At 37.8% G+C, this 24,546-nt stretch overlaps 2 protein-coding genes across 6 annotated transcripts in view; one reads left to right on the top strand and one right to left on the bottom strand.

The window, feature by feature from the left end:
• LOC142415864 (radial spoke head 10 homolog B2-like) overlaps window positions 1–16,297 on the top strand; it is a 23,499-nt gene extending 7,202 nt beyond the window's left edge. For all 4 annotated transcript variants that reach the window (XM_075514700.1, XM_075514699.1, XM_075514698.1 and 1 more), the window contains 12 exons: window positions 301–490; window positions 1,235–1,346; window positions 1,431–1,510; window positions 1,615–1,763; window positions 2,568–2,675; window positions 3,760–3,936; window positions 4,740–4,871; window positions 6,048–6,099; window positions 6,623–6,733; window positions 7,812–8,007; window positions 8,485–8,720; window positions 16,151–16,297. In XM_075514700.1, the coding sequence (XP_075370815.1) occupies window positions 301–490; window positions 1,235–1,346; window positions 1,431–1,510; window positions 1,615–1,763; window positions 2,568–2,675; window positions 3,760–3,936; window positions 4,740–4,871; window positions 6,048–6,099; window positions 6,623–6,733; window positions 7,812–8,007; window positions 8,485–8,686 (1,509 nt within the window). In that variant the 3' untranslated portion in view covers window positions 8,687–8,720; window positions 16,151–16,297. The remainder of the gene's footprint in view (window positions 1–300; window positions 491–1,234; window positions 1,347–1,430; window positions 1,511–1,614; window positions 1,764–2,567; window positions 2,676–3,759; window positions 3,937–4,739; window positions 4,872–6,047; window positions 6,100–6,622; window positions 6,734–7,811; window positions 8,008–8,484; window positions 8,721–16,150) is intronic.
• CCZ1 (CCZ1 vacuolar protein trafficking and biogenesis associated) lies at window positions 9,236–24,546 on the bottom strand. Of its 2 annotated transcripts, XM_075514702.1 has the most exons (15): window positions 24,331–24,546; window positions 22,411–22,508; window positions 22,191–22,284; window positions 22,019–22,093; window positions 20,930–20,977; window positions 20,224–20,307; window positions 17,748–17,923; window positions 16,989–17,070; window positions 16,295–16,356; window positions 15,246–15,357; window positions 14,595–14,628; window positions 14,111–14,228; window positions 11,776–11,934; window positions 10,748–10,875; window positions 9,236–9,581 (listed from the first exon to the last, which is right to left on the bottom strand). In XM_075514702.1, the coding sequence occupies exons 1-15, from the start codon at window positions 24,433–24,435 to the stop codon at window positions 9,526–9,528; spliced, it is 1,431 nt and encodes a 476-aa protein (XP_075370817.1). In that variant the 5' UTR covers window positions 24,436–24,546; the 3' UTR covers window positions 9,236–9,525. The 2 variants fall into 2 exon arrangements, with proteins under 2 accessions (XP_075370817.1, XP_075370818.1); XM_075514703.1 differs by lacking the exons at window positions 9,236–9,581; window positions 10,748–10,875; window positions 11,776–11,934 and adding an exon at window positions 11,946–13,754.

Genomic DNA, 24,546 nt, shown 5'->3' with positions numbered 1-24,546 from the left:
TCTTCCTGAGCTTCCACTAGAAGACAATAAAAAATATGTTAGCATATCTGGGAGGACATTCAGCAACTATCTGTAGCTACTATGAGGTTTGTCTGCTGACAGAGACTAATTTATTTTTATCAGTCACCAAAAAATACATATTATAACTATATTTGAGTAATGTTCTCATGAACACTTAACCAGGGATATGCTCTTCGAAGTCACAAGATCAAAAGCAGTATATGCCCATTTACAGGATCAATACAAGCTGGTCCCTACTTGCTGTGAGACGATGCTGAAAACATATCCTGCTTTATTTAGGTAGAGTTTGCTGTGTTGAGGCATATTACAGAACTGAGAAGAGTTTACACCTTCTACAGCGGCTTAGGCTGTGATCATTCTCTTGACAACACCTTCCTCATGACTAAGCTCCAATTTTGGAGATTTTTGAAGGACTGTCAGTTTCATCACTCCAACATAACTCTTGCTGAAATGGATCGGATATTGAGCGGTTTGTATTTCTGTTGATTGGGGTCTAGAATCTAGGAATTTTAATAGCAAGCTGAGGAGAGTCGGAGTGACAAGTTCTACTGATAGCTTAACTCTGGTAGTTAAGTGGCCCTGAATGAGTACCTCTGTGCCTGTGAGTTCTCAGTGGATGTATTAACACTTCTCCAGGCACTTCAGGTGCTTAGGTGAGAAAATGCAAAATTAAAATACCACTTAAAAAATTGTTCTAGAGAGCTATCTGTTAAAAAATTGTATTTACCCCTGGTCTTGCCATTACTATTACATGCAGTTTTAAGAGGTCTGAGAAAGCGAAGTAGAAGAAACAAATCTTTTGCTTTTGCCCCCCCCGCCCCCAGTGCTCTTAACTTTGGGTTGCATGTAGTATGTTTTGGGGTTTTTTTTCCTTCCATAGAGAGAGTTAATCAGTTCTGTTTAGACCTGCAGTGGGATGCACTGCAGTATGTGAAGGGTTTAACTCCAACTTCGCTTCCCCTTTCATTCCTATATGCTGCGTGGATGCATTTCTAGAAAGAGAGAATTTGATAAGATTCAGCTATAGGTGAACAGTTCTCCCTTGACCTGCATGTTTGGAAGTGATGCTGTGTCTGGTCTGATTCTTCCAGGAGTGTTGTTACACTGTGATAGGTAGAGATGGAGAGGATAAGAAAGGCTGACAAGTCAATATGCCTATAAGCATTTTAATGTACATGATAGCAATAGAGATTTATTTTGTCAAATTTTTTAGGTGATAAAACACCACTTGAGGAGATACATTGTCCACATGAGACTTTACTGTTCAGAACATTTTTATCTTACCTTATTCGTCTAGCATTTCATATCTATCGTGAAAAGCACAAGTAAGTTTCAACTTTTAGTTAAATTTATTTCAGTGTAATCAGTTTGAGTCTTCCCAGACAAGAGTATTTTTGTTTCAACTGCAGAGAGAAAAGTCCTTATCTGCATAAGTGTTTCTTAGAAATGATGTCTAGGAATCTTATTCCCGCTGCCTGTCGTATCCAAGGTAAGTAACAGTATTTCTTCTGTGCTGTGCAGAATTCATCAATTAGTACCACATACATCACAGTTTTATTGTAACTGTTATTTTTTCCCAATTAATTTTTAAAGGTATCTTATTTTCTGAAGAACGATGTACAGTTCTTGCTATGAGCTACATCGGCAAATGCTGGGAAATATACAGAGCTTTTTGTAGACCGAGTACCAGACCTCCATTTGAGCCCACAATGAAAATGAGGCACTTCCTTTGGATGTTGAACGTAATAATCTATTTTTTTTTTTTTTTTGTGTGATCAGATGGGCTTTATTTATTCAGTTTATATGAGCATTTTAAAATACTCCCTGTGGCTTCTGCACAGTTGAAAATGTAGGAGCGATGTTATTTATACAAACTGTCCAACAAACATTAAAGGGACAGTTCTACAGAAATTATTTATGTCCTTTTGCAGGATTGAATTCTGATTTCGTACTTGATAATTTCAAATAATCAAATCTTAGACAAATGTGTTTTTAGGGAATATAAATATTTTTGCTGGCTTTTTTCCCATCTTGTAAAATGTATATACAAAGATGTCTTACTGGTAGAACTCAAAGACTGGGAGCTTTTGAAATAACACAATAAACCATTTTAATAATGTATTTATTTAGTATACTGCAAGATGAACATGAGATTCTTTACTAAAATTCAGTAATTCAGGGACAGCTCAAGATTACACAGAAGCTAGAGAACCATTCCCATTGATAGGCCTGGGTTTTGGGCCGCTGTCACTGTTTAAATCCAAGCCTTTTTTCCATGGGAAAAAAAATCAGATGGCAAAAATTGTAATTTTTTATATTTTTATTTATGAGCTTTCACAAGTTCTTTCTTAACGCTGTTTTTGCAGTCTAGGAAAAATTCCCATTGACTTCAGTAGGGCCAGAATTTCACTCTGTTGTTAATTACGTATGTGGGATTATAATTTGAAACCACTAGCAATTTTGACGTAGGCTTTAAAGGGAGTTAGATTAGGTCCACGTGGGAATGCCTTAAGTGCTTTTAACATGTAACATTTACTCTTACCCAGGATTTTAAACTTCTCAGCAAACAATTAACTGCTTCAAGACTTGTGCAAATACTTCTCAAAGATGGTCCTGCTCTACATGATAGCAGTAGTACCAACCTGGAGCCGGAGGTGTGTATGGAAAAGAAGTATCATAGTTCATTGCTACAGGAACAATTAAAATTACTTTTAAAACATGCTGCAAATACTGTCCTATCTGCTAGAACAGGAGGAAAATTAATTAATTTATTAAAAAAAAAAAGAGTACAAACTTGAGGCCTCTATTTTTGTCTTCCTTTGTTCCGCCTATATCTTCTAGTTTAGCTCATGTACTTCCATGTCTTGCTTAATATTTTGCCCTTCTCAGTACAGTCTCAGCATACCTGACCATACAGATAACTCCTTAAGAGTGCTGTAACCCAGAAGGTGAGATACCATTTCTATGAGACTGCTGCTAGTAATAGTTCTGTCTGTGGGGCACTTGCCTGATCAAATGCTTATACAGGGATTACGCAGGGATGAATCTCAGCACTTCCAGCTGCCAAGGCATGCACTGGAAATGTTAAGATGGGTCAATAATTAAGATGTGAACCCACTGATCCTGAAAATCTGGTGATCCAAGAAACCTGATCAGTGACATGGAAAGTGCTGCCACCTCAGTGGGGTAGAGTAGTGACTGTAGAAGACTCTTGTACTACCTGACATCTGACCTGCTATAGAGGGCCTTCACCTTAAAGGATTAGCTCTTACTCAGCGGAGGTCAGTTGTAAATGACATAATTGAATTTATTGTTTAAAACATTATCTGATAAACTGAACACACAGTGTAAGTCTTACTAAGGGATTCGTTATACGCCCATTCTTGGGGCTTCTGGAAGCACTGTATGCAATTAAACGTTTTAGGTAATAGCAATAGTTGTATGTTATTTGTTAGAGAAATTTCATGCAGCTCCTGATACAGCAAAAAATCTATGCAATATTTTATTTCAGTATGACTTGTATAAGGCGTAACACAGTATATCACCTCCTGAATTTTTTGAGCTTTGGCTGTTTTCAATTTTTCTTCAGAAGAAGGGATGTTTGAGTAGATAAATGAGGCCAGTGAGGCTTCACAAACAATCATTTTTGAGTTCTTTGCTTGATTGGGTACTTATGTCCATTAATGAAGGGATTTTGCAAAAATAAATGAATTAATCACTGTGTTTGTTTTGTTCTAGTTGGTTTTTCTTGAATTTGTTGAAGCTCTTCTTGATTGTGCATTGGTGTATGTTACCAGTGATATGATTAAGAAGCAAGTAGATCGTGATAGTCAGAAAAGAAGTAGCTTTAGAATCGAGGGTCTCTCCGAGGGAACCACAAATGTGTCTCTGTACCCAGAATATTCTCTGTCCCAGGTAAAGTTGATGCAGACCTGTTAAATATTAGTGTATATCCACTTAGAGTGTGAAGTCGGGTCCTGCAAATGTTCTGTGTTCTGAACATAAAAACCAATTTCCTCTTTTTGCATAAACAGTTATTTGATTGTGTCCTTCTGCTTTTTCTGTTTGTTCCTGCTTTAGATTGTAACATCAGTATAGACAGTTTTAACACACTTGAACATTTTCCTAGATAACTGTAAGTACACATAAAGTACTTGCAAGTCTTCCAGTGTTCGAAGGGGAATTGACAAATTGGTTGACTGGTGGAAGATATACCTCTCCTGCTTTAAGTTGAATGTCTAAAATTGCCCTGTAAAAATGGCATTGCAGTTGTATGTAGCAAGGTTTGCTCTTTCCCAGCAGTTAAGCTATGCTCTGTTGTTGCTAAACTTTTCAATAAGGATTTTGTGGGTTGTAAGATGCTGCCTGTGATACTGATGCAATTTAGATGTGCAGGGTAGTTGAAGGCATGACTAAGAATTGTTATTATTCAGAATCGTACAGAAGATGAAAGTATTTTTATTGATTCAAAGAGCATTCACAAACACCTAATTTCATAGTCTCTATAAGCCAGTAGTGCCACTGAACACCACCACTTCCCATTCTCTGGCCAATTGTTCCCATCCTATGGAACCCATTCCCTTGCATCACTGCGAGCATCAATGCGGTTGCACAGTGAAATGGTCCAGTTAAAATAGTCAGATTTTCCAAGACTAAAAGAAAATCTTAATTTAAAATTTGTTGAATGTAAAATTCTTCTTGTGTTTACTTTTTATTAGTGCACTTACAGCAGAAGTATAATTGGTACACACATAAATGATGACATTTCAGAGGGAGCTGAGCTTTCCACTTGTTCATGGTTGTCTTCAAGCAAAAATGTCATATCACAAGATGAAATAAAGAAACATGAGGTATGTAAAAAACCCACACTGAAAGATGGAGCAGAAGGTTTGCAATTCATGGGTGACAGAGTAGCCAAGGTAGTTTTAAGTTTTGAAAGGGACTAGAATTTCATCTAGTATTAAATACAATGTGTTTCTGTGCCTGGATCCATGTATGAGCCTAGAAGTGGTGCATTTCCATTGCTAACAAAGCATTTGCTCCCACACATACCCTCAGCTATTGTTATTTAGAATATTGGGTGGTATCTTCTACATTAACTAAAACAGTGGGTAATAAAGCTACAGTTTTATCTTTATTTGCAAGGTGGGGAGTGAGAGGCTGAGAAGTGGGCAGAGAGATTTAGAAGCACTGGGGAAGGTAACTGTAATATAATTCCTAAAACACTTTTCAGAATTCTTCCAGCAAACTTTTCACGTTCACTGCCTTTACAATTTTGTACCCAGTGGATGACTATAATGAGATTCTTGATATTCCAAGAACAAAAATGGATTGTCTTACCCCTATGATTTCAGGGTAAGATAGTAAGGATTACTGTTTTGTACTGGAATAATGGAAATCAGACAGAGAATTTGGAAACTTCCTGACTTTTAGAAAAAATACCAACACTTAGAAAACAGAATTGTGTTTGACTGGAGTTTTTGTGAGACTTTTACTGTCGCTCGTCTGAAGAGAGTGGCATCATCAGGCTGCAGAAGATGCTTGGGATGACAGTTGGAAAGATTTCAAAGCATCCTTCTCAGATATACTCTTGAATGTTGTTCTCTCCTTTTCACTCAATATAATTCCTGCAGTATATTCCTATAGTCAGGAATAGTAATTCATTATTGTTTCCTCAGGAGCAGATGAATAATAGTATGTAGAGCAACATGTAAGAACAGAGGGACATGTCTAAGAACAGGAGCTTTCATTCTCTGTACTTCTATCTTTCACTAGCTCTGAAATAGGATAATCCTACTTCCCTGGCCAGTATCAAAGGTAAACTGTTATGACTGATTTGCTAATACTTGGAAGTGTGAAACACTATTGCAATTTAAATGTTTTGAAATAGGCATAATTGCAGAATGCATTTGGCTGGCAGAATGCTTTGGAGATAGGAATTTGCATGACTCATGGACCTGTGATTTCATTTTTAATTTGAACGCAAGTCCAGGGATTTAGTAACTGAATTTAAAACTTCTTGCCAGCCACTGAGACCTTGTGAAGACAGAGGGCATGCTCTTCAAGAATCTCTACTGGGTGAGTACTGTAGTTACCATAAGCATCTATAAGCAGAGGTGCTAGAGGACATTCACTCTTTCTACAACTTCAAAGATTATTAAAACAGTAGCTAATCATTGAAACAGCTGGATTTATTGAATTACAGAGGGTAGCTGCATTCACTTTGGCAATTATGACAAGGTTTATGTTTAGCTTTCCACACCTGCTATACACAGATAGCTGGGCAAGTTTGAATCTCTGAACTTTTTGTGCTTTTTAATTAGAAGCGATCACATTTTCCTGAAAAATAACTTAAAGGCTTTTTAAAACTACATTCTTCCTGTTCTGTCCCATTTATTTGGGCATGGAAACAGGAGACTGAACGCTGCACTGTGCCTTCATTATAAACAAACTTTTAATCAGTACAGAAGTGTTTGAACCACAGGTCTAGCTGTAAGGTCAGATGACGATTTGTATTTGTTTGTGCTGAAGATTAAACCTCATCTTTAATGCACAGAATTACAGACTGAGTAATTTTAATTTTCTTTCTTTGCAATATCAGATACTGTCCTCTCATTTCACACAACTCATGGAGATATCAAAGATGTTCCGTCGTTCTTCAGCTGGGATGCAGAAAAAGAACAAGATTTCTGTCCAGCAAAGGAATTGACAGGTAAAGCAGTCCTACTGTTTTAAGACTAACACAAAAAAATCCCTCGTAGCTTGAACTGCAAAATTCTAATTGTATATGCAGATTTCAGCTTGTCACAAGAGGGCAGTAAATGAACATTAATTTTGGAGGAAGATTTTTAAAGAAAATTTTTAAAAGAATTTTTTTAAAGAAAATGAAACTTAATAATTAAATGACACCTTTAAGTACTGACTTAAATAGTTTCCCCAATTTTAAAATGCCACATTTTATTTGTAGGGCATCTATAAGCTGTAATTTGTATTTACTCTGAGCAGCTCAATCTGCAAGCCTGCGCATTTTTTTTTTGAAGTCTTGGACAAATAAAAGATATTACTGTTATATCTTGCTTCTTTTACTTAATATAAGAATTATTATTAATGGTGTGCCACCATTAGCTGGGCTAAGATGTCTTATGTTATGCAGAAGAGAAATCAGTAAGAGCATTTTTCATATGTTGAGGCTAGTAACCTTTTTATACCATCTCCCTTCTGGCTGATTAGCAAATCTCATCTGGGTTGTTTTTTTGTGCTCGTTAAATGTTTTCTACAGATAAAGAACCCAAATCCAAAAACATAGGTAGACAAGGATCTTTGTGTAGTCATCATCTCTTTCACTGAAATCTGATGACTGAAAAGTTACAGATCTGAAAAAACATTATTTTTTAAGAACCAGCAGATGGTTTTTGACAGTCAAGACAATTGGATGCTTGCATGCAATTCTGTTCTTTCAGGTAGTCATGTTTGTTCCTCTGTTCCCCCATGCACAGGAGTCATGGATACTGAACTGTCATTAGATTACTGCAGAAGACACCTACCATAGGATTAAAGGGGAAAGTTCATATTCTTTTGCTGCCATTCCCAGGGACAAGTCACTTGGAAGACCCACAAAAGGGCCATCCCCTTTCACATGCATCATCAGTTAAACATTTCTCACAGGTGTAATCTTCTGTACTATGCAAAAGCCAGACTGTTGCAGAGTATCAGATCTAAAATACTATAGTCCAAAACACATTTGACATAGAAGTTCCCTGCTAAATAAAGGTTTAATTTACATGTTGCAGATGAACCAAAAGAAGCCAAAAGTGAACAAGATGAGGAATTTAGTCTATGGATGTGTCAGATGCAAGTCTTTTTTACAACTAAGTTCTTTCCTGCCTACCAGCATGAAAAAGTGCTGAGGGAAAAAATGAAAGAAAATCAAATACAGGATGCTGAATTAGCTAGGCTGAGAAAGATCAAGGATGAGGAGCTGGCAAAGTGAGTGTTGCATCTTGTCTTGAAGTACTGTTATCTTCTACTAACAAAATTATTGAAAATTAGAAGTGTGCTTTGATAAAGTAGTATAGCATACTGTAACTGGGAAAACAAACAATAATAAGCAACATACAGAATGTAACTCACGTGACTTCTATTACTGTTGGGAGTAACAAATAAAGGTTCCTTTCAGGTTACAGAACTCTTAACTGTCTGATATTTCCTGACACTTGAGCCCTGCTCTGTGTAAAGGCAGTTAAGATGTTTTTGTTTGGTTTTTTTTTTGTTTGGTTTTTTTTTTTTTTTGTTACATACTGTAAGTCAGACTTGAAGTGATAACTAGACAGAGTTTTCTGCTTCTCTACAATATGACAGTTTATACTACTCATACTGTGAATAGTTGTAGTTGCTTAGCCAGTACAAATCTGTCTTCTCCCCCCTGCCCTTGCAGTACATTAAATTTAAACTTTGTTCACTCAGACTTATTGCTGGAAGAGAAGCAGAAGCAGCAAAAAGGCAAGAAGCAGCTGCAGCAAAAACATTTGACTCTCAGAGTGCAGATTTTAAGGAGTTAGAGGAGCTTGTCACACAGTTAGTACCCCCTCCAAAGGAAGAGGCACCCATTGTAGCACCCCCAGTTGTCACCAAGGTGCCTGCTGGCAAAAAGAGAAAGAAGAAATAAGTCTTCTGCTGAGAACTACTGAAGCTTCAAGTAAGTACGTACTCTTCAAATAAAAAAAAAAAACCCAACAACAGAACCACACGTGCAGTAAGGTCTCACATACAAGTATGATAAAACTGTATGCACAAGACTTGCTGGTTTCAGAGGGAAGTGGTCTGTTCTTACACCCAAGGGCCTTGGGAAGGAGAATATAGTAACTTACCTGAGTGTAACCCTTTAAGGAAAACTATTCCAGAAGTCAAGTATTTGACTTGTACCTAAGAAAGCCCTCAGTGTTGATACAAGAACTGGTATCTTATCATGATTGTATGTCCTAATGAAATGATTTCTGCTTAAAACATGATTTGACTGAGATACTGCATATAAATAAAAGTATGTAAATTTGACAAAGAATATAAATCATGCTGAAGTAGGAGCTGCAAAGAACAGGTCAACCTAGAACGTTCTTTGTTCAGGGATCTTTTGTAACCAGTCTAGTTTCACATTGTAGAAAATTAGCAGAAAGTCACAATGATGCAAATGAACACAGGAAAACAGAAAGATGCCCTTAAAAGTGTAACAATTATTAGCTTTATTTTCCAGTAAAATATTCACATAACGATATCAGAATGGAATGGTACAGATGAATTCTGACTGGTTTTAATTAGTTTGCACATAAACATTTTTAAAATCTAAAAATTTTATGATCAGAGTTTACAGATTTTAGTAGAAATTTTGATTCTTACAAAGCAAGTATTGCTTTACTATTGTCATTATTCCAGTCAATAATATGACTAATAACTTTTCATGTTGAACAAGTGTCTGACATCGACATCTTTAATAAATCAGCCCTTTGCAGATCAATCCAAGAAGAAAATATTATTAAACTGTGTTGCACAAAGTTTCTTCACTTCTTCTGTTAAAAAAAAAAAAAGATATTTCAGTATGATATTTTACAGGAACCTCTGCAAAAAACCAACCCTGGGGATCATCCAGGAGAATATAATTAAATTCAAACAGAAAAAAACCTAGGAGTTTCTAATGTAGAAATACACTTCATTTTATTCTGTCTTCAGTAAGAGAAAGTTGAGTCAAGTCTGACATTTCACACTGTCTGAAAGATGAGTTGTATTCTAAGTGGCTAAAGTGTAAAGGATGGTTTGAGTTTGACAAGATGAATAACCCAGCAGCAAACTTTTACACTGCAACAGCAGAAGACTTAGCTTCAACACAAGGAAGTATATTGTAACCCCTTGTCAGGGGAAGGAGAGATTAGTGTAGTCTGTTAAAATAAATCAAGTCAGCAAAACTTTTGCTTTGTGCTATTTGGCAGACAACACTTCAGGAGTAGCAGTACTTCCTAAGTTTTATCAGGCACAGAAACACTCATTTACTGTTTCTGTATGACAGGTTTGATCCTGAAAGACAATTAGAAATCATTGTCTAAGTCATGCAACTCATTCCTCTTTTTAAAATTTAGGTTGCTAGGCTTTGGTCTTGGAAAAGTATTAATTCTTTCCCATCATCCAAGTGAGCACATTGCCTCCTATTAAAACAGAGCGCCCTAAAATTGCTGCAAGTAAGACTCAAACTGCCATTTCTCTTAGTTTATTTAAAAGCTTATTGCATCTTAATGTTAATTTGCACTCTTAGTCATAGTAAATAATCCTCAAAACAGCATTAGAAACAAGACAACAATAGAATGAGGATCACTGACAGGATAGACATTATGTATAAGTAACCTACCCATGGATCATTGACAAATAAAACCTAACTCAGATGTAAATATGTCCATCTCTCACCTGTAATACACTTCATCAATTACTCCTAAACTAAGCTCACAGAACTCTCCCCTATTATTTGAAGGAGGAGGAAAGACTGATTAATAATTAAGAATGTCTGCTGAATATTTATACTATTCTTTCACAGTTGGTAGAAGACTAAAACCTTATGCAAACTTACCTGGTCTAGCATAGATAAATCCCTCTCTAGATTTCTTGTGAGATGGATTTTTTTTTACTTCTCCAGGGACATACATTTTAGTAGTAACTGTATTTAAAGGTAATAAAAAACAACCCTTACCATTAACTTCAATCAGATTTGCATTTTTTTGATTCAAAATAACATACAGTTCTCGCTGGTCAGACTTTTTCCCAACTACCCAGTAATCACTCATTGCCTTCACAATAATTTCCTCATCTTCATCAACTCTGAAAGAAGTTTTAGAAAGTAAAGAAGATAGCAGCAGTTCAACAACTTTAAGCTGTCCTAATGATTACAAATATATAGCAATCATAATGATTGCTACACAGTGACCGAATAACAAAAGTTGGAGACAGTACAGTGAATCTAAGCTTTCACATACCTACTTGTTAAACCTAGAACTAAACCATGCTCAACAACTTCATATATTGCATAAAGCTGTTGCTAACCCAGTATTTCCACAATATGATGAAACATTCTTTTTTCATTTATAGAAGAATGAAAGCCTTGTCCTTAAGCAGAGTGGGAAAATAGCTAGTCACTAATTAGAGTTACAGACTTCACAATCATTCAGCATTTTCATGTTCTGTATTAGTTTTTATAACGACAGAGGGTCTCTCCCACCTTGAAGCATGATACCCATTGACAAGAAGTCACTTATCTTCTCTATCAGCACTATTGTAGTAACTGCAAGGTTTGTGTTTCATCTATTGTCTAATCCCTAAAAGCAGCCAGCTGTTTCACAGGAGGGTATAATATAGGCAGAAGCAAGTTTCCCTGTCCTTTATACTACTTACCCAGAGATTAGCCAGACTTAAATGCAAAAGCACTAAGCTTCACATCCCTTCTAAGTTTGTTTGGCTACTCTGAAGCTTCAAATAAGACTAGGTATTTTCTTGGATAGAGGCCCTGGCCCTTCTTTATTTTTTTTAAAAGGACAACAGAAGTTTTGTTTAAGACAGACTACTTCTAAACCAACACAAAATACCAAGTATGACCCATGTTACACAATTTCTCACAGAGCTATGAATAGCCATCCATGAACATAAAGACATGAAAGCTTCACTCACTTGAAAAAAATCTACTTGACAGAAGGAGTTACAGACTATTTAATAGTTTAGCATTACCTGGAGAAGTCACTGTTGATGTCACCGAGAATCTTCATGAGGTCAGGGTGAACAGATGCAAGTGATACACTGGGTGTTTTCCTCATGTGAATGGTACTTTTCTCTGCCAGGTTCATGTGATTGAAATAGATGAACTTAAACTGAGGCTCCTTCTCAGCCCTAGGAAGATTGGGAAAAAAAACCCCAAACCAAACTCATGAATATGGACATGTTCTATAAGCAGAGGCTTACCTGTTCTCTGTGAACAGGTAACTAGCCAGTGCAAAGCTTACTCAGACCTCCTGAGGTGAAGTGAACACACAAGCCTGCAAAACCAGCCAGTTTTTCCCCTTCTGCTGCTTAGGCTGCTAGTGAATAGACACAGGGGAGTCTAAAGGCCTTGTCCTACTTCCCAGTAGTAGTCTGCATTTTTTCTAATGAGCTGTTTTTTCTCCATCCCCATTTTGTTTCCTTGCTCCCCTGTGCCAGTCTAATCTGGCTTGAATGGATGCTAGGTCTTTAATTTGATTATTAAGTAATCTTCCACTCATGTCTGTTATTTGTTACAATCAAAAGAAAGAACTCTTCCCCCCATCATTTGTGTGGGCCAATCAAGAAACTATTTTCAAACTCCTGCCTTGGCAGTCTTCCTCCATTTCCTCTTTTATTAGGTTAATATAAAAATCTGTCACTTAGAGCTATAGTTTTGGTGGAGGTCACAACAAATTCAGACTGGCAAAAACTGGCTCTAGCAATTGGTACTTCAGGCTATGTATTATTTAGAATCAGGAAGATACGATGATGACACCACTCACCTCAGCAAACAACTAGATACCCTTGCTCTCTGTCACCCAGATGCATTAGTGTCAAGAAACCGTATCATGTTTTCACGACACTATGGCATTAAACTTTAAAAGAGTTAAAGCTGCCAAAGCCAGTCCCAGATGACATTAAAAAAACCCCAAGTTTAATGATTTAGTAGATTGGCACAATTTTAAGCACATCCTATTCTATACCCTGCGATTTTGTTGATTGGGCATGCTACCACTAAATAAGTTCAGTCACACACCTATCTTTGGTTTAATTCCTCTCTTGTTGTCATATGCGATGCTGTTCTTGCTTCCCCAACTAAAAAAATTACTTAACAATAAATACAATTTTATGGAAAGTCAGCTATAGTTCTAAGGGAAGTATATTTTCCAAAACACTAACATCCTTTTTCATTTGACTACTTTTTTGCCCCTCAAGTAGTTACCTTAGTCCTGCAAAATAGAAAGAATAAGACAGTTTTTTCCTCACCTACTATACACGGCAACACTTCAAGAAGCAGTAATTCTGGAAAAAAGTACTCAACTGTAAAGCTTGCATTGTAACCAAATAATCCACTTACTAAAATCCCCATTCCAAGCTGTTAAACAAAAGTTGTTCTAGTATTTAGACCTTCATTTTCCTTTCGGATTTGTAACAGAGTTAAGAATTACATACGCTCCCTCCAAGCTATAAGTACTTGTGTCTAAGGCAATACTCAGACAGAGCTAGTGGTGTCAGTGTCCACTTGATGTGAAAAATACAGGGTTTTTTTAAACATTATACAAAATAGCAGAAAGTCAAAGCAGAAGTCAAAGGAAATCAGCACAAAGAAGGACGTAGGCACAAAGACAGTGATATTCTTAATTTTTTTTTTTTTTTTTTTTAACTCAAATGTTCTACTAGCCCAAGGACTATTTCTGAACATTATGAGGCTGTTTTCCTCAAGAAAAGTTAGAAAGTATAAACTGAAGTTAAGATTTTGCAGGAACTGCTACTTCTCTACTTCAACATGGGGGACAGTGACAGCAGACTAGCACTTCAGCTGGCATTTTTGCCATCTTGTAGGTATTTCTGCAAGCACAGTAATCTGTAGAACTCATCATCTCCATGGGTCAGCTAGTTTCAGTTCACATATGAAAGAAGCAAAACCTGGAAGTTCCACTTCTTGTATCTCAATAATCTGCTGACAGCTGGGGGATGAAGAGGCAGAATCTTAATTGATAATAGTGAAGTTTATCTTAATATTTACATGATTTTTTCTGCAACAATTATGCACGTAGAGGAAAAAGGTTTCAGCAGCCACACAACAAAATTCGTTCCTAAATTAACATGTATGTTGTTACTTCATGGAGACCTAAATATGCAACAACAGGCACTTTATGAATGCTTAAGATGCAGAAAGGTAGATAAACATCATTTAAAGTACACCATTAACTCAATGGTTTCAACATTTGGGCTCACGTTACCATTATTTAAGCAGTTCATTAAACCTACTTTTTAACCAACTAATGAGGGACTGCAACAGGAGCAGAAATGTGGTACAAACCCTGATATTCTCTTGTTGATGTTGTATTGTTCACATATGTCTGATGCTAACACGGTAAGTTGAGGCCCAACAATGCTGTCCAGTTTACGGCAAAACTCCAGCGTAGGCGGAATTGAAGCTAGGTGGCAGGTAAAGAAAAGGGAGAGATGAGATTCTCTTCCCACAGCTGAAGGTACAGTTTCTGTAGTTGTTTTCTTTAAACATCAGTGAGAGTCCTGGGACAAATTTCTCTCATAATTATAACCTTACGGATTATTTTGAAAGTGCATGGCTAACTGAAGCAATATTTAGTCATTTTATTGTGTAAATTGAGTTACTTATACCACTGGAACAAAAATCAAAAAGACTGATAAAAGCACTCATGAAGAACACATTCAAATGAGAAATTAATGTTGAGTATTTTTCAAGAGTAAAACAAGTTGCATATAATAGCATTTTGTACTAACTATGTCTTGCCAAATAAATGATGCTAATAGGTACTTACCATCAATCATAAAGCAGACAGCTGCACTCATGGCCTGGAACAAAAAAGTTAAAGCAAAAAAACCATTTACAATAGGTTACCTTAACTACCTCAGATAAATGACAATACTTCAGTGAGGTCACACACAGGTAAACCAGTTTTAAAAAAAAAAAAAAATCTAGTTTAAAGGTAACACTTCAATAGGATAATCTCTTTGCAATCCTGCACAACGCAGGATAGTTATGATTTGAAAATTCAGCCCAGTTAATAGTTTTTAAGTTGTAGGGGAAAGGTAAAATTTGTTAAAAATGCATTTTATGCAAGGATACATGTCTGCAAGAAACTTGCATTTCATTAAAAAAAAAAATATTTTTTTGTTTTATTGATTAATGCTAAATAAAGCCAGGTATGAAACCACTTAAAGTAACTGAAGGCTGGTGTTTTGTTTTAATGAAACAACTGTTTGTTTTGGGGAGGGTACAGGACGGGGGAAAAGAGGATTCAGGCTTTAAAGCTTCTTGCTAGAAACACCCGAGTTTTCTGTCTCTCTGCTTTAAGCTAGTCCTCTCAATGCACCTTTCTATACAATTCATAAGTACTTTACATCATTGTCATCTTCATTGTATATAGATTTCCAATACTGTGGAATAATTGCAGAGAAAAATGCAATACCTTATAAACAATTAAATGAAGCTCTTCGTAAGTGTCATCAGTGTTAACAAATATTTTGGGGAAACGGCATTTTGCTTCTGGATCATTAAGATTTAAAGGTCCAGTAAGAAACCTAGAAAATAATTCAATAGGTCAGATGCGATGAATTCTTCTATTTGTTTCTCCTATATAACAGATGTTTTTAAAACTAGCAATTACTTGCATGTATGAATATATTTGAATACAATGAGTCTTTAGCTATCCAGATAGGTGTAGAGCCCTTTATATATTATCTCAGCACTCTTACATTTTCAAAGTATTATTTGCATATATGCTCCAAAGAGTTACAGAAACAGGATCAGAAAGCCAGAATAACGCCAAGGAAATAAACCACGCAGATCAAAGAAACAACAATATAACACTTTCCACATTCAAGCTGTGACTATCTTTAAAATGCCTTTTTTTGTTGCTGCTGGGAAAGCACTCTTCCTTTGCTTTCCAACAGTACATTCAAATTAGTTTTATTAGTTTTATGTAGAACAGTGGGGTATTAGAAGCACCTAAACTTGGGGGGGGGAGGGGGGGGGGGGGGAGGCGTGTGCCAGTGCCTCGGTCCCAAAAGAATACAGTAAATCAGGCAAGAGGAATTATCATGATTAAAGAAAGATGTCCAATCCCACAATTATTCAAAATAATGTTGCCCAGCTGCTTAAGTACAGAATTCCCCACTCTGACATGCTGAGTACAGAGGAAAAATAAATAGATAAATCCATACATTACATCTACACCTTTGTCTGAAGTGCTTGGCTGAAAAGAAATGACCGGAGCACTGCCAAAATTTTTTCATGCAGTGCATTAAGAACAGTGGGGAGGAAAAACAAATATGCAGTAATGTTAATGAAGCCTTTTCTCTTTTTTTTCCAGAGGTCAAATTTTACATTGCACAAACTACTGTGTGACCCTCTGGAATGAACTGTGTGTGGAATATGTACTCAGAATACATGTACTCCTCCCAAACATTTTGCCCTTGAGGGAGGAAGCAGTAGATGGTGACAGTAAACAAGAGCTACCTTCCATAGTGTTGTAGATTTCCTGGCATTTCAGCACGTATTGGAGAATCTCTTCCTGCTAACTGAAGTGAAAAAGAACACACACAAGAAAAAAAACAACTTAGAGGTATTTTCTGTTACTTTTTGTGGACTGTCTTTAAATCAAATCAAAGCAAACCGTTTGCAGAAATTAACACTCATGAAGACATACACTTTTTGTGTAACATGAAGGAGGTAAAGCTAAAGTATAAGAGATGCTGATAGAACGGGGCATTCTGATTTTGCATTTATTAATTTTAAAACTTAGCTTGTGGAGCTTTTTGATGAGGGAAGGGATAACTAACTCCATGTGGTCTCATGGCACTCCATGCTGCATTTAGCCATTAAGCTGAAGCGATTCCTTTGCAGTACTGAGCAGTCATCAGGTATCAACATTCAGTAAACTCCCTACCACCATCCCATATTGAGAGTACCAGCACAATTCGTATTGTAAGTGTTAGGTGCAAATACTACTGAGTTTAGTAAAGTGCCCTGAAAGCAATAGATCTCAGAATTCCTAAACTAAAATTTAAGAGGGGAGGGGAAGAGAGATACTCCCCTTTGGTATTTTAGCCCTTAGTGGTACCAGATAAATAGAAAGAAGAAAAAAACCCAACCAAAGACTAAAACTAAAACCAACAACAACCTCCACCCCCCCCAACCCCAGGTACCATACCTCAGGCTCCATGTGCCTTGGAAACAGAGATGTTGTGAGATATTTGTACAAAATTCTCATGTCATCTTGTTCCAGTCCACTCCTAGAACATCAGAGAGAAAAAGAAACACAAGTGATGTTTGTGCTGCAGTTCAGATCACATGTTTTCCTCTAACCAAAACTCAGGGAAAGCACATACCAAACTAGGGTAGCAACATTTCAGTGTCTCGGTAGATTCAATTCCAGAACATTCATTTTTAATAAAATGTTAGTTTGTTTGCCAATACAAATAACATACAAATACAAAAAATAAAATAGAAATACAAACCACATCTAAATTAGCTGTAAACCAGAAAATAAATAGAAACAATATTTAAACAAAGATCAAGTTTGCTATTCTTAAGTCCATTTTTAAGGAGAGCTCTTCACAAGCACTGCAACTTTCTGGTTCAGAACCATATGAAGAACAATACTCTAATTAACCTTCTCTACTAAAAGGTCCCACAGAGGAACTTGTGTATATGCACAGAGGCTCTGTGCGATGGAAATGACAAGAACACTTCTCTAGCTGCTCCTCAGGCCAACTTGGAAGTAATCATTTGGTACAAGTTAGAGATTTTAAAGCCAAAGACCAATGCCTTTCTTACATATCACTCATCCTACCATTCAGTTTTGTCATTTTCATGCAACTCTTTCACCGATTCAGAAGCTTTGCTATTATGGCACTTATTTATAGGATGAGAAATTGAAGACATACAAAAGAATTATTGAAGTACCTACCAGATAAGCTGGTCATTGTAGAGAAATGCAGTATACTTGACTATGTTCAGGCTTTCTTCCATCCTATTAATAAATGACTGAATTTTCAAGTAAGTCATTTTATCCAGTGGAAAGAAGCTGATTCCACAAAACACATCCAGCAGATCGCAAGACTGTAAATGCAGTGTCTGCAAGTACTAAGAGAATAATGACAGCTGTGTTTTAGAATTCAGAAAACTTCCAATGTGTAGATTTAAATAACAAATTTGAGTCTAATCCCCAGTAATGCACACTAACAATCCAAAAAAACTCCCTTCAGTTCTACTCGTTTGACATACTCCTTCATGTGGGGGACAGACTTTTTAGCAGGGCCTGTTGCAATTGGACAAGGGGTAATGGTTTTAAACTAAAAGAAGGTAGATTCGGACTAGGTATCGGGAAGAAACTTTTTACATTGAGCGTGGCAAAACACTGGAATCGGTTGCCCAGGTGGTAGATGCCCCATCACTGGAAACATTCAAGGCCAGGTTGGATGGCGCTCCGAGCAACGTGATCCAGTTGAAGATGTCCCTGCTCACTGCGGGGGGGTTGGACAAGATGACCTTTAAAGGTCCCTTCCAACCCAAACTACTCTCTGATTCTATGTGTGAGTGTGTGAATATGATTCCAGGTGTCAGCTTACTATTAATCATAATGACAACAGCTTTTAAGGCTAGTTCTAGATCTTCTGAGAGGATAAGAAAGCACAGCCTATCTTACTAATATTTAATTTCAGAACTAACTCCATAGAAATATTAGCAGATAAATCCATTAGTTTTCAATGTGCAAAGGAAAAGATAACTTCTATTATTCTTTCTTGATAGACTGTAACCTTTACCAAGAGATTTCAAATGCACTATCAAATGCTCTGCTCTGTGAAAGATGAGTTATCCAATGGCTCCCTCTACAGTCATTTCACATTACCAAAAAAAACAAGTAGTAAAATACTTCGAGACGAATAGATTATAAACTGTGACAGAGATCTGTCAGACTAAGTCTCATTTCCTTTCAGAGTTTCAGTGCAGTCCAAGCCTGCCAGCAACATGTAGTCAATTTGTTCAATAGGGTTATAATAGAACAACTTGCATGACCAAACTTCTTAAGCATTTCTAATTCCCCAGCAAAAAAGAGAAACAACTTTTCCTTGGATTTCTTTCTGTTATACAAATCTATAGCGATTACTATTTTATCTTCAGTAGGAACTTCAAAGAAAAACAATGTTTTAAAGATAAAAATCGATTACTTCCCTTTTTGCCATGCTCTATTTTTTAATTTAGTCTAGACAGAAGTATACACCAGCTAATCAAAGCAGTCCTTGTGCCAACAGTGTTCATTCTAGAGTCTATGGTAGTCTTACAAAAAAGAAGCAAAAAATCCCCAAAAACCCACAAGCGAAGGTTGTCCTAAAATCAAACCAAACTATACTTTTGTTTACACTGTCACAACATTGTGTTATTTTAAAAACCTGTTAAGAGAACAAAATTTTAAACACCAGTAGACAGTGTCTACACTCCATCATTATCAGAGATATCAATATTCACATCTCTACTACAAGAGAATTAACTGCTGACAGCAGTCCTCTGTTTCCTTCCATGCAAACGAGAAAAATGGGGGCAGAAAGACACTTGGTTCCCATCTTTTAAAGCTAGCTTGATGAAACGTTTCATGTAGGAACTCAAAATTCTGCCAGATGTGACTACTCAGTTACTTTACATGAAAAATACCTGAATAATATTTGATGGATTTCTTGCTCAGAAATAGGTTTTGCTTTCCATCCTTTCACTAAAACATTTGCTTTTCAAGATTGCAGTTAAATTCTGAAGACTACTTATAACCAAGGCAATATTTCCTGAAACCTTATCAGGCATGACTACTAATTCCGCGTGGGGCAGGGGGGAGAAGTTAAAAATTACAACTATCCATTACTTCACAATACTATGGGATTTTAAGTCTGTGCATGCAGGTTGTGGAATCTCCATCCCTGGATATTTTCATGACTCAACCAGCCAAAGCCCTGTACAGTCTAGTCTGAATTCAGTGCTACCCTACTTTGAGTAGGAGACTGAACTAGATGACCTGTCCAGATTCCTTCCAACCTGAATGACTCTGCAACAGTTACTCAAATAGGTCTGCACAGACTGTTACCACACTAACCAATTCAAATGTTAAAGCAGAATTTCCAAAGAATGAACATGGTTCCACCAGAAAAAATATCCAGCAGTTAAGCTGTTCCATCAAGCCATAACCCTGCTTGTGGTGCAACTCCATTTAAAGAATCTACCCTCTTAGTAGGAAGCAGGAAGTATTTGAAAAAAATGAGTAACCAGACTTTTTGTGTTGCCACTACACCTTTTCCACTGCCTATATTTTATAGTTACACTGCAGCCACTTAGAGAATATTTTTGCATTTTATTTCCAATACAGAATCACACTATGTGCCTGAAAAATAAGGTCTTACCCGATGGAAGAATTTCTCTAGTCTCTCCTTTAGAACTTTTACACCTCCATCTTCCATGGCTTTCAGGAATGTGCCATTGAAAAGCTAATAGTTAAAAGAAAAAAAAAATCAGTCAGTTGGGTAATCATTTACAATAATTTCTTATAACTCAGCTGTGAATATAGCTAGATTACAATACAGCCCCTGTTTCTCAGTATTTGGACTCCACACAGATCCAAATGTACCCCTTCTTTATTGAAAAAAACCTCTCAGATTTGCAGAGTCCAGGTATATATGGCAGCAGAGGCAGAATTAGATAGAAAAGGAAACTAAATTCTTTAATGGTAGATCAATTATTTATCTGTGTCACTTAAGTATCTTATGCTCTTGTTTTGTAAAAGCCAGATTGATGGCCTTTATCCAGTACTGTTTCTCCAACAGATATAATCTAAATCAAATGCTTAGTAGTGCAACTGCCCATGAAAGAAGAAATCTGGACTTCACAGAAATTAGAAGGCTCTTATTTTTACAGTAAGCTTATGAACCAGCACAGGTAACTGCAAAAGCTTTATTTTTCTCTTCCATCAACACCATTACAGCTTCAGGAAGAGAGCAGACAATAGTAATGAGACAAGAATGTCAAAGCAATGATGAGCTTGCACATTCAAATGGTACCATGAGGATCTCTCCCTCTGCCCAGAAGAGGAGCCTCTAGTATTAACTCTACCTTGTACATGCTGTAGCACTGCTGTAGGACCGAACTATAAACCTTGTCCTGCAGAAAAGAGAGCAGGACATTAGTATAAGCAGAGGCAGAATTTAAAATATTTTGGCTGAGCTACACATAACATATGTTTTCAAAGAGCCAGCAAACACACAAATTAGAGAAATCAATCTCTGAAAAGTTAAATAGCATTTTCAGTCAGCATCTAGAAATTTCTTTGTAAACTACTATTTCAATAAAGGGAGTCCCTTCCCCCCTTACATTTAATACCAAAAGCACCTTATTAACTCATGCACAAGACTCCAGTTACAAATAATGCCATTCCCTAAGGCCAGTGGTCAGTGAAAATGAACTTATTTCTGACTAGTTCTTTCTTCATCCAGGTCAAAGGCTAAAGGAAGTGGGACACCATAGCAGGTTTTTATTGGGCTAGGATCTTAACCCAGATGAAAAAAAGACTACTTTATTGTTTGTCTAGCAAAATAGAGTGTCTATGACACCAATCCTTTTTAGAACACAACGAGGAACAGAACTAGTGCACACTGCAATGAACAGAGGCAGGATAAGCAACCAGCTTTTCAAATATTATCCCACCCGGCCAAATACCCTTCCTGTATACAATTAAACTGACCTAATGGTGCTGCAGTTTGGACAAGAAATCCCATTATAATTATGAGCTGTTTGTTTTTCCAGATTATTAGTAAAGATTACTAGCAGTCTCAAAGTAGTAACATGTATACTTAAACCTAATAAAAATACATAGATTTAAAATCTTGCAAGACCTTTATTAAACAGATCCTAAGAAATATTTGCCTATTCCAAGCTAAAAGTCTCACAGCTGCACCTTTCACTGATGTTTATTGCATGATCTTGAACTGCTATCTGGATAATTCTCTATCTTGCTCTCTTCTTTAAACTTTATTGAAAACTACTTTGCGCTTTTTCCATTTATGGAGATAGAGATAGATATATAAAAAATCAATTTGGCAGCAGTTCAAGAAGAATCAAACTAAGATATTTCTGGAGGTACTCTTAAAATACAATATAAACCATAAAAAAAAAAAAAAAACAACGGAAAAAGTTCAGTATTACCAGTAATTCTTCTTCCTGATATTCATAGACTGGCTTTCCATCTTTGTGTTTTTCTATTATGGGATTCCGTACAACCTAGGAAGTGGAACAGGCTGGTATTAGACAATGCAGAATGCATTGAGAACATTGCGATACGATGTTTTAGAAATATGCATATCACATGCATAAGTACCATGACCATCCAGAAGTTTTCTTCAGGTTCATGGAAAAACTGTCTATTCTTCTGCGTATGTAGGGATTTTGCAGGTTTTGTTGGACTAAAGGTCCTGGAAAGAAAACATATATGTAGACATAGATATTTATACACACTCACAAAAAGAAAACATATGATTGGGCAATTTAAAATAGAGTGCTTGTGCTAACACAATGAGCCATGCAATCAGACTTCATACCTTGTGAATTGTACTATAGCTTCACATAGTCCCACGTTTCTTATTTTTTCATTCTTTTCTACTTCATTTGGGTGATAGAAGAGAATCTTCTTTTCTTCCTAAAATTTGAAAAAAGAATCAAAGCAAATGCATTTTAACAGGATCAGAGTTAGAGAATACTAAGTTTATGGTTTGCTTGGTTTTTAACTTTAATCTCTTAATTTCCTAGGCAGAATTTTATCTTGTACCTAAATGAGCTTCTGTAAAACAGATAAAAGGCATATTTAAGCACCCTTAAGCAGTCAGTTATCCCAAGATATCTCAAAATGCTTTACAAATTCCAAGGCTATCAAAATCATAGGCCCTAGTCACTTCACAGCTAGTTCAAAGCAAGGCTAGCTTCAAAGCCAGCTCAAAGCATGGCTAGCTTCAAAGCTAGCTCAGATTGCTCAAGGCCTTGTCCAGTCAAGGTTTGAATATCTCCAAAGACGGAGATTCCACAACCTTTCCGGGCTCCGTTCTGCTGTTTGACCGCTTCACTGTGAAGAATTTTTTCTTCCATCTCATCAGAATTTCCCTTGCTGGAACTTCTTCCTTTACCTCTCATCCTTTCACTTAAGAAAAACCTGACTCCATCCTCTGTAGCCACCCTTTAAGCAGGTGAAGACAGCCATCAGACCCCCTTTCACATCATCTCTTCTTCAGGCTGCACAAATCCAGTTATCTAAGGCTCTCCTGGTACGTCATAGACTGCAGCCCCCTGACTGATTCACGGGCCCTCCACTGGGCTTGCTTCAGTTTCTCAGTATTTTTTCTACTCAGGGAAGCCCCAAAGTGCCCACCAGCAGTCTCACGAGTGCCAAACAGAGGGGAAGCAATCACTTCACTTGACCTGCTCATGCACGCTCACTCGCACAGCCTGGTACGCTGTTAGTTTTCTCTGCCACAAGGGCACACTGCTCATTCACGTACGACCTGTTGTTCACTAGGACTCCCTGGTCCTGTTTTGCAAAGCTGCTTTCTAACCAGTCAGCCCCTAACCTGTCATGGTGCATGAGATTATTTCATCCCACATGCGGGACTCTGCATTTGCCTTCGTTAAGCTCCACGAGGTTTCTGTTAGCCCATTTCCCCAGCTCGCTGAGGGTCCCTGTGCATAGCAGCCTTGCCCTCCAGTGTATCAACAGCTTCGCCCAGTTTGGAGTCACCCACGGGATTGCTGAGGGTGCACTTGGTCTCATCACCCTGGTCATTAATACATACATATGTACACTGCCCTGTTCAAAAACTATTAAACCAAAGCATTATCACATGAACCATACAATATGCTGTTATCTAAAAGTAGAGACTATAGCTTCTTGAATTTACTTATTAAAGATCACAGTAACAAGAAAACACTAGCAATAACTTGAATTTAACTAAGTTAAACACTAAGCTTTCTACCACGTTGTATCTACCTGGAGAAAGTTATTTTTAGAAAAAGTTACTGCATCAGGAAGAGATAGTAGCAGACCAGCTCCCCATCTACAGTATTTTACGTGCCACTGTTGAGAACCCGCTCAGTTACTGTTCCTTCTTCCTCCGAAGCAGATACAGATCTAGATGTACGTGGCACTCGTCCCTGGCCCCGCTGCAGACAGCTGACACACGAGCGCCGGGTGCCGACAAGGTGGCCTGGGGCCGCGGGCAGGCGGAGCCGCAGCTCCCTCCTCCCCAGCGAAGCGCCGCTCTGCGCCCCGAGGCCGCCGTTGTTCGGGGATGCTCCGCGGGGGGAAGCCTTAATTCCGCGGGCACAGGCTGCGGCCCAGGCCTCAGGAAGGGGCAGCGGGGCCGAGACGGCCGCCCCGGGGCCCCCTACGGCAACCGAGGCCGGGACAACAATAGGCCGGGGGGTGCCCTCCTCTCCCCGCAGCCCCGGGACGCGACGCCCCCCTCCAGTACCTCTCCCTCTTTGGGCCCCAGCTTGGGGTTGTAGATGAAGAAACTGAGCAGGATCGGAGCTAGCTGTTTCTCCTGGCCGGCTCCCCCCGCCGCCGCCGTCGCCATACTGAGCCTGAAGCGAGCGCACCTGGGGCCGGCAGCCGCCACACACCATCAGGGAGCAGCCCAGGGCCCTCCGCCGGCACCGGCCCGCAGCACTTCCGCCTTCTTCCCCCT

Source organism: Mycteria americana, chromosome 12 (genome assembly GCF_035582795.1).
Source record: "Mycteria americana isolate JAX WOST 10 ecotype Jacksonville Zoo and Gardens chromosome 12, USCA_MyAme_1.0, whole genome shotgun sequence".
NCBI classification, from domain to species: domain Eukaryota; kingdom Metazoa; phylum Chordata; class Aves; order Ciconiiformes; family Ciconiidae; genus Mycteria; species Mycteria americana.
This window is presented reverse-complemented; position numbering and strand designations above follow the sequence as displayed.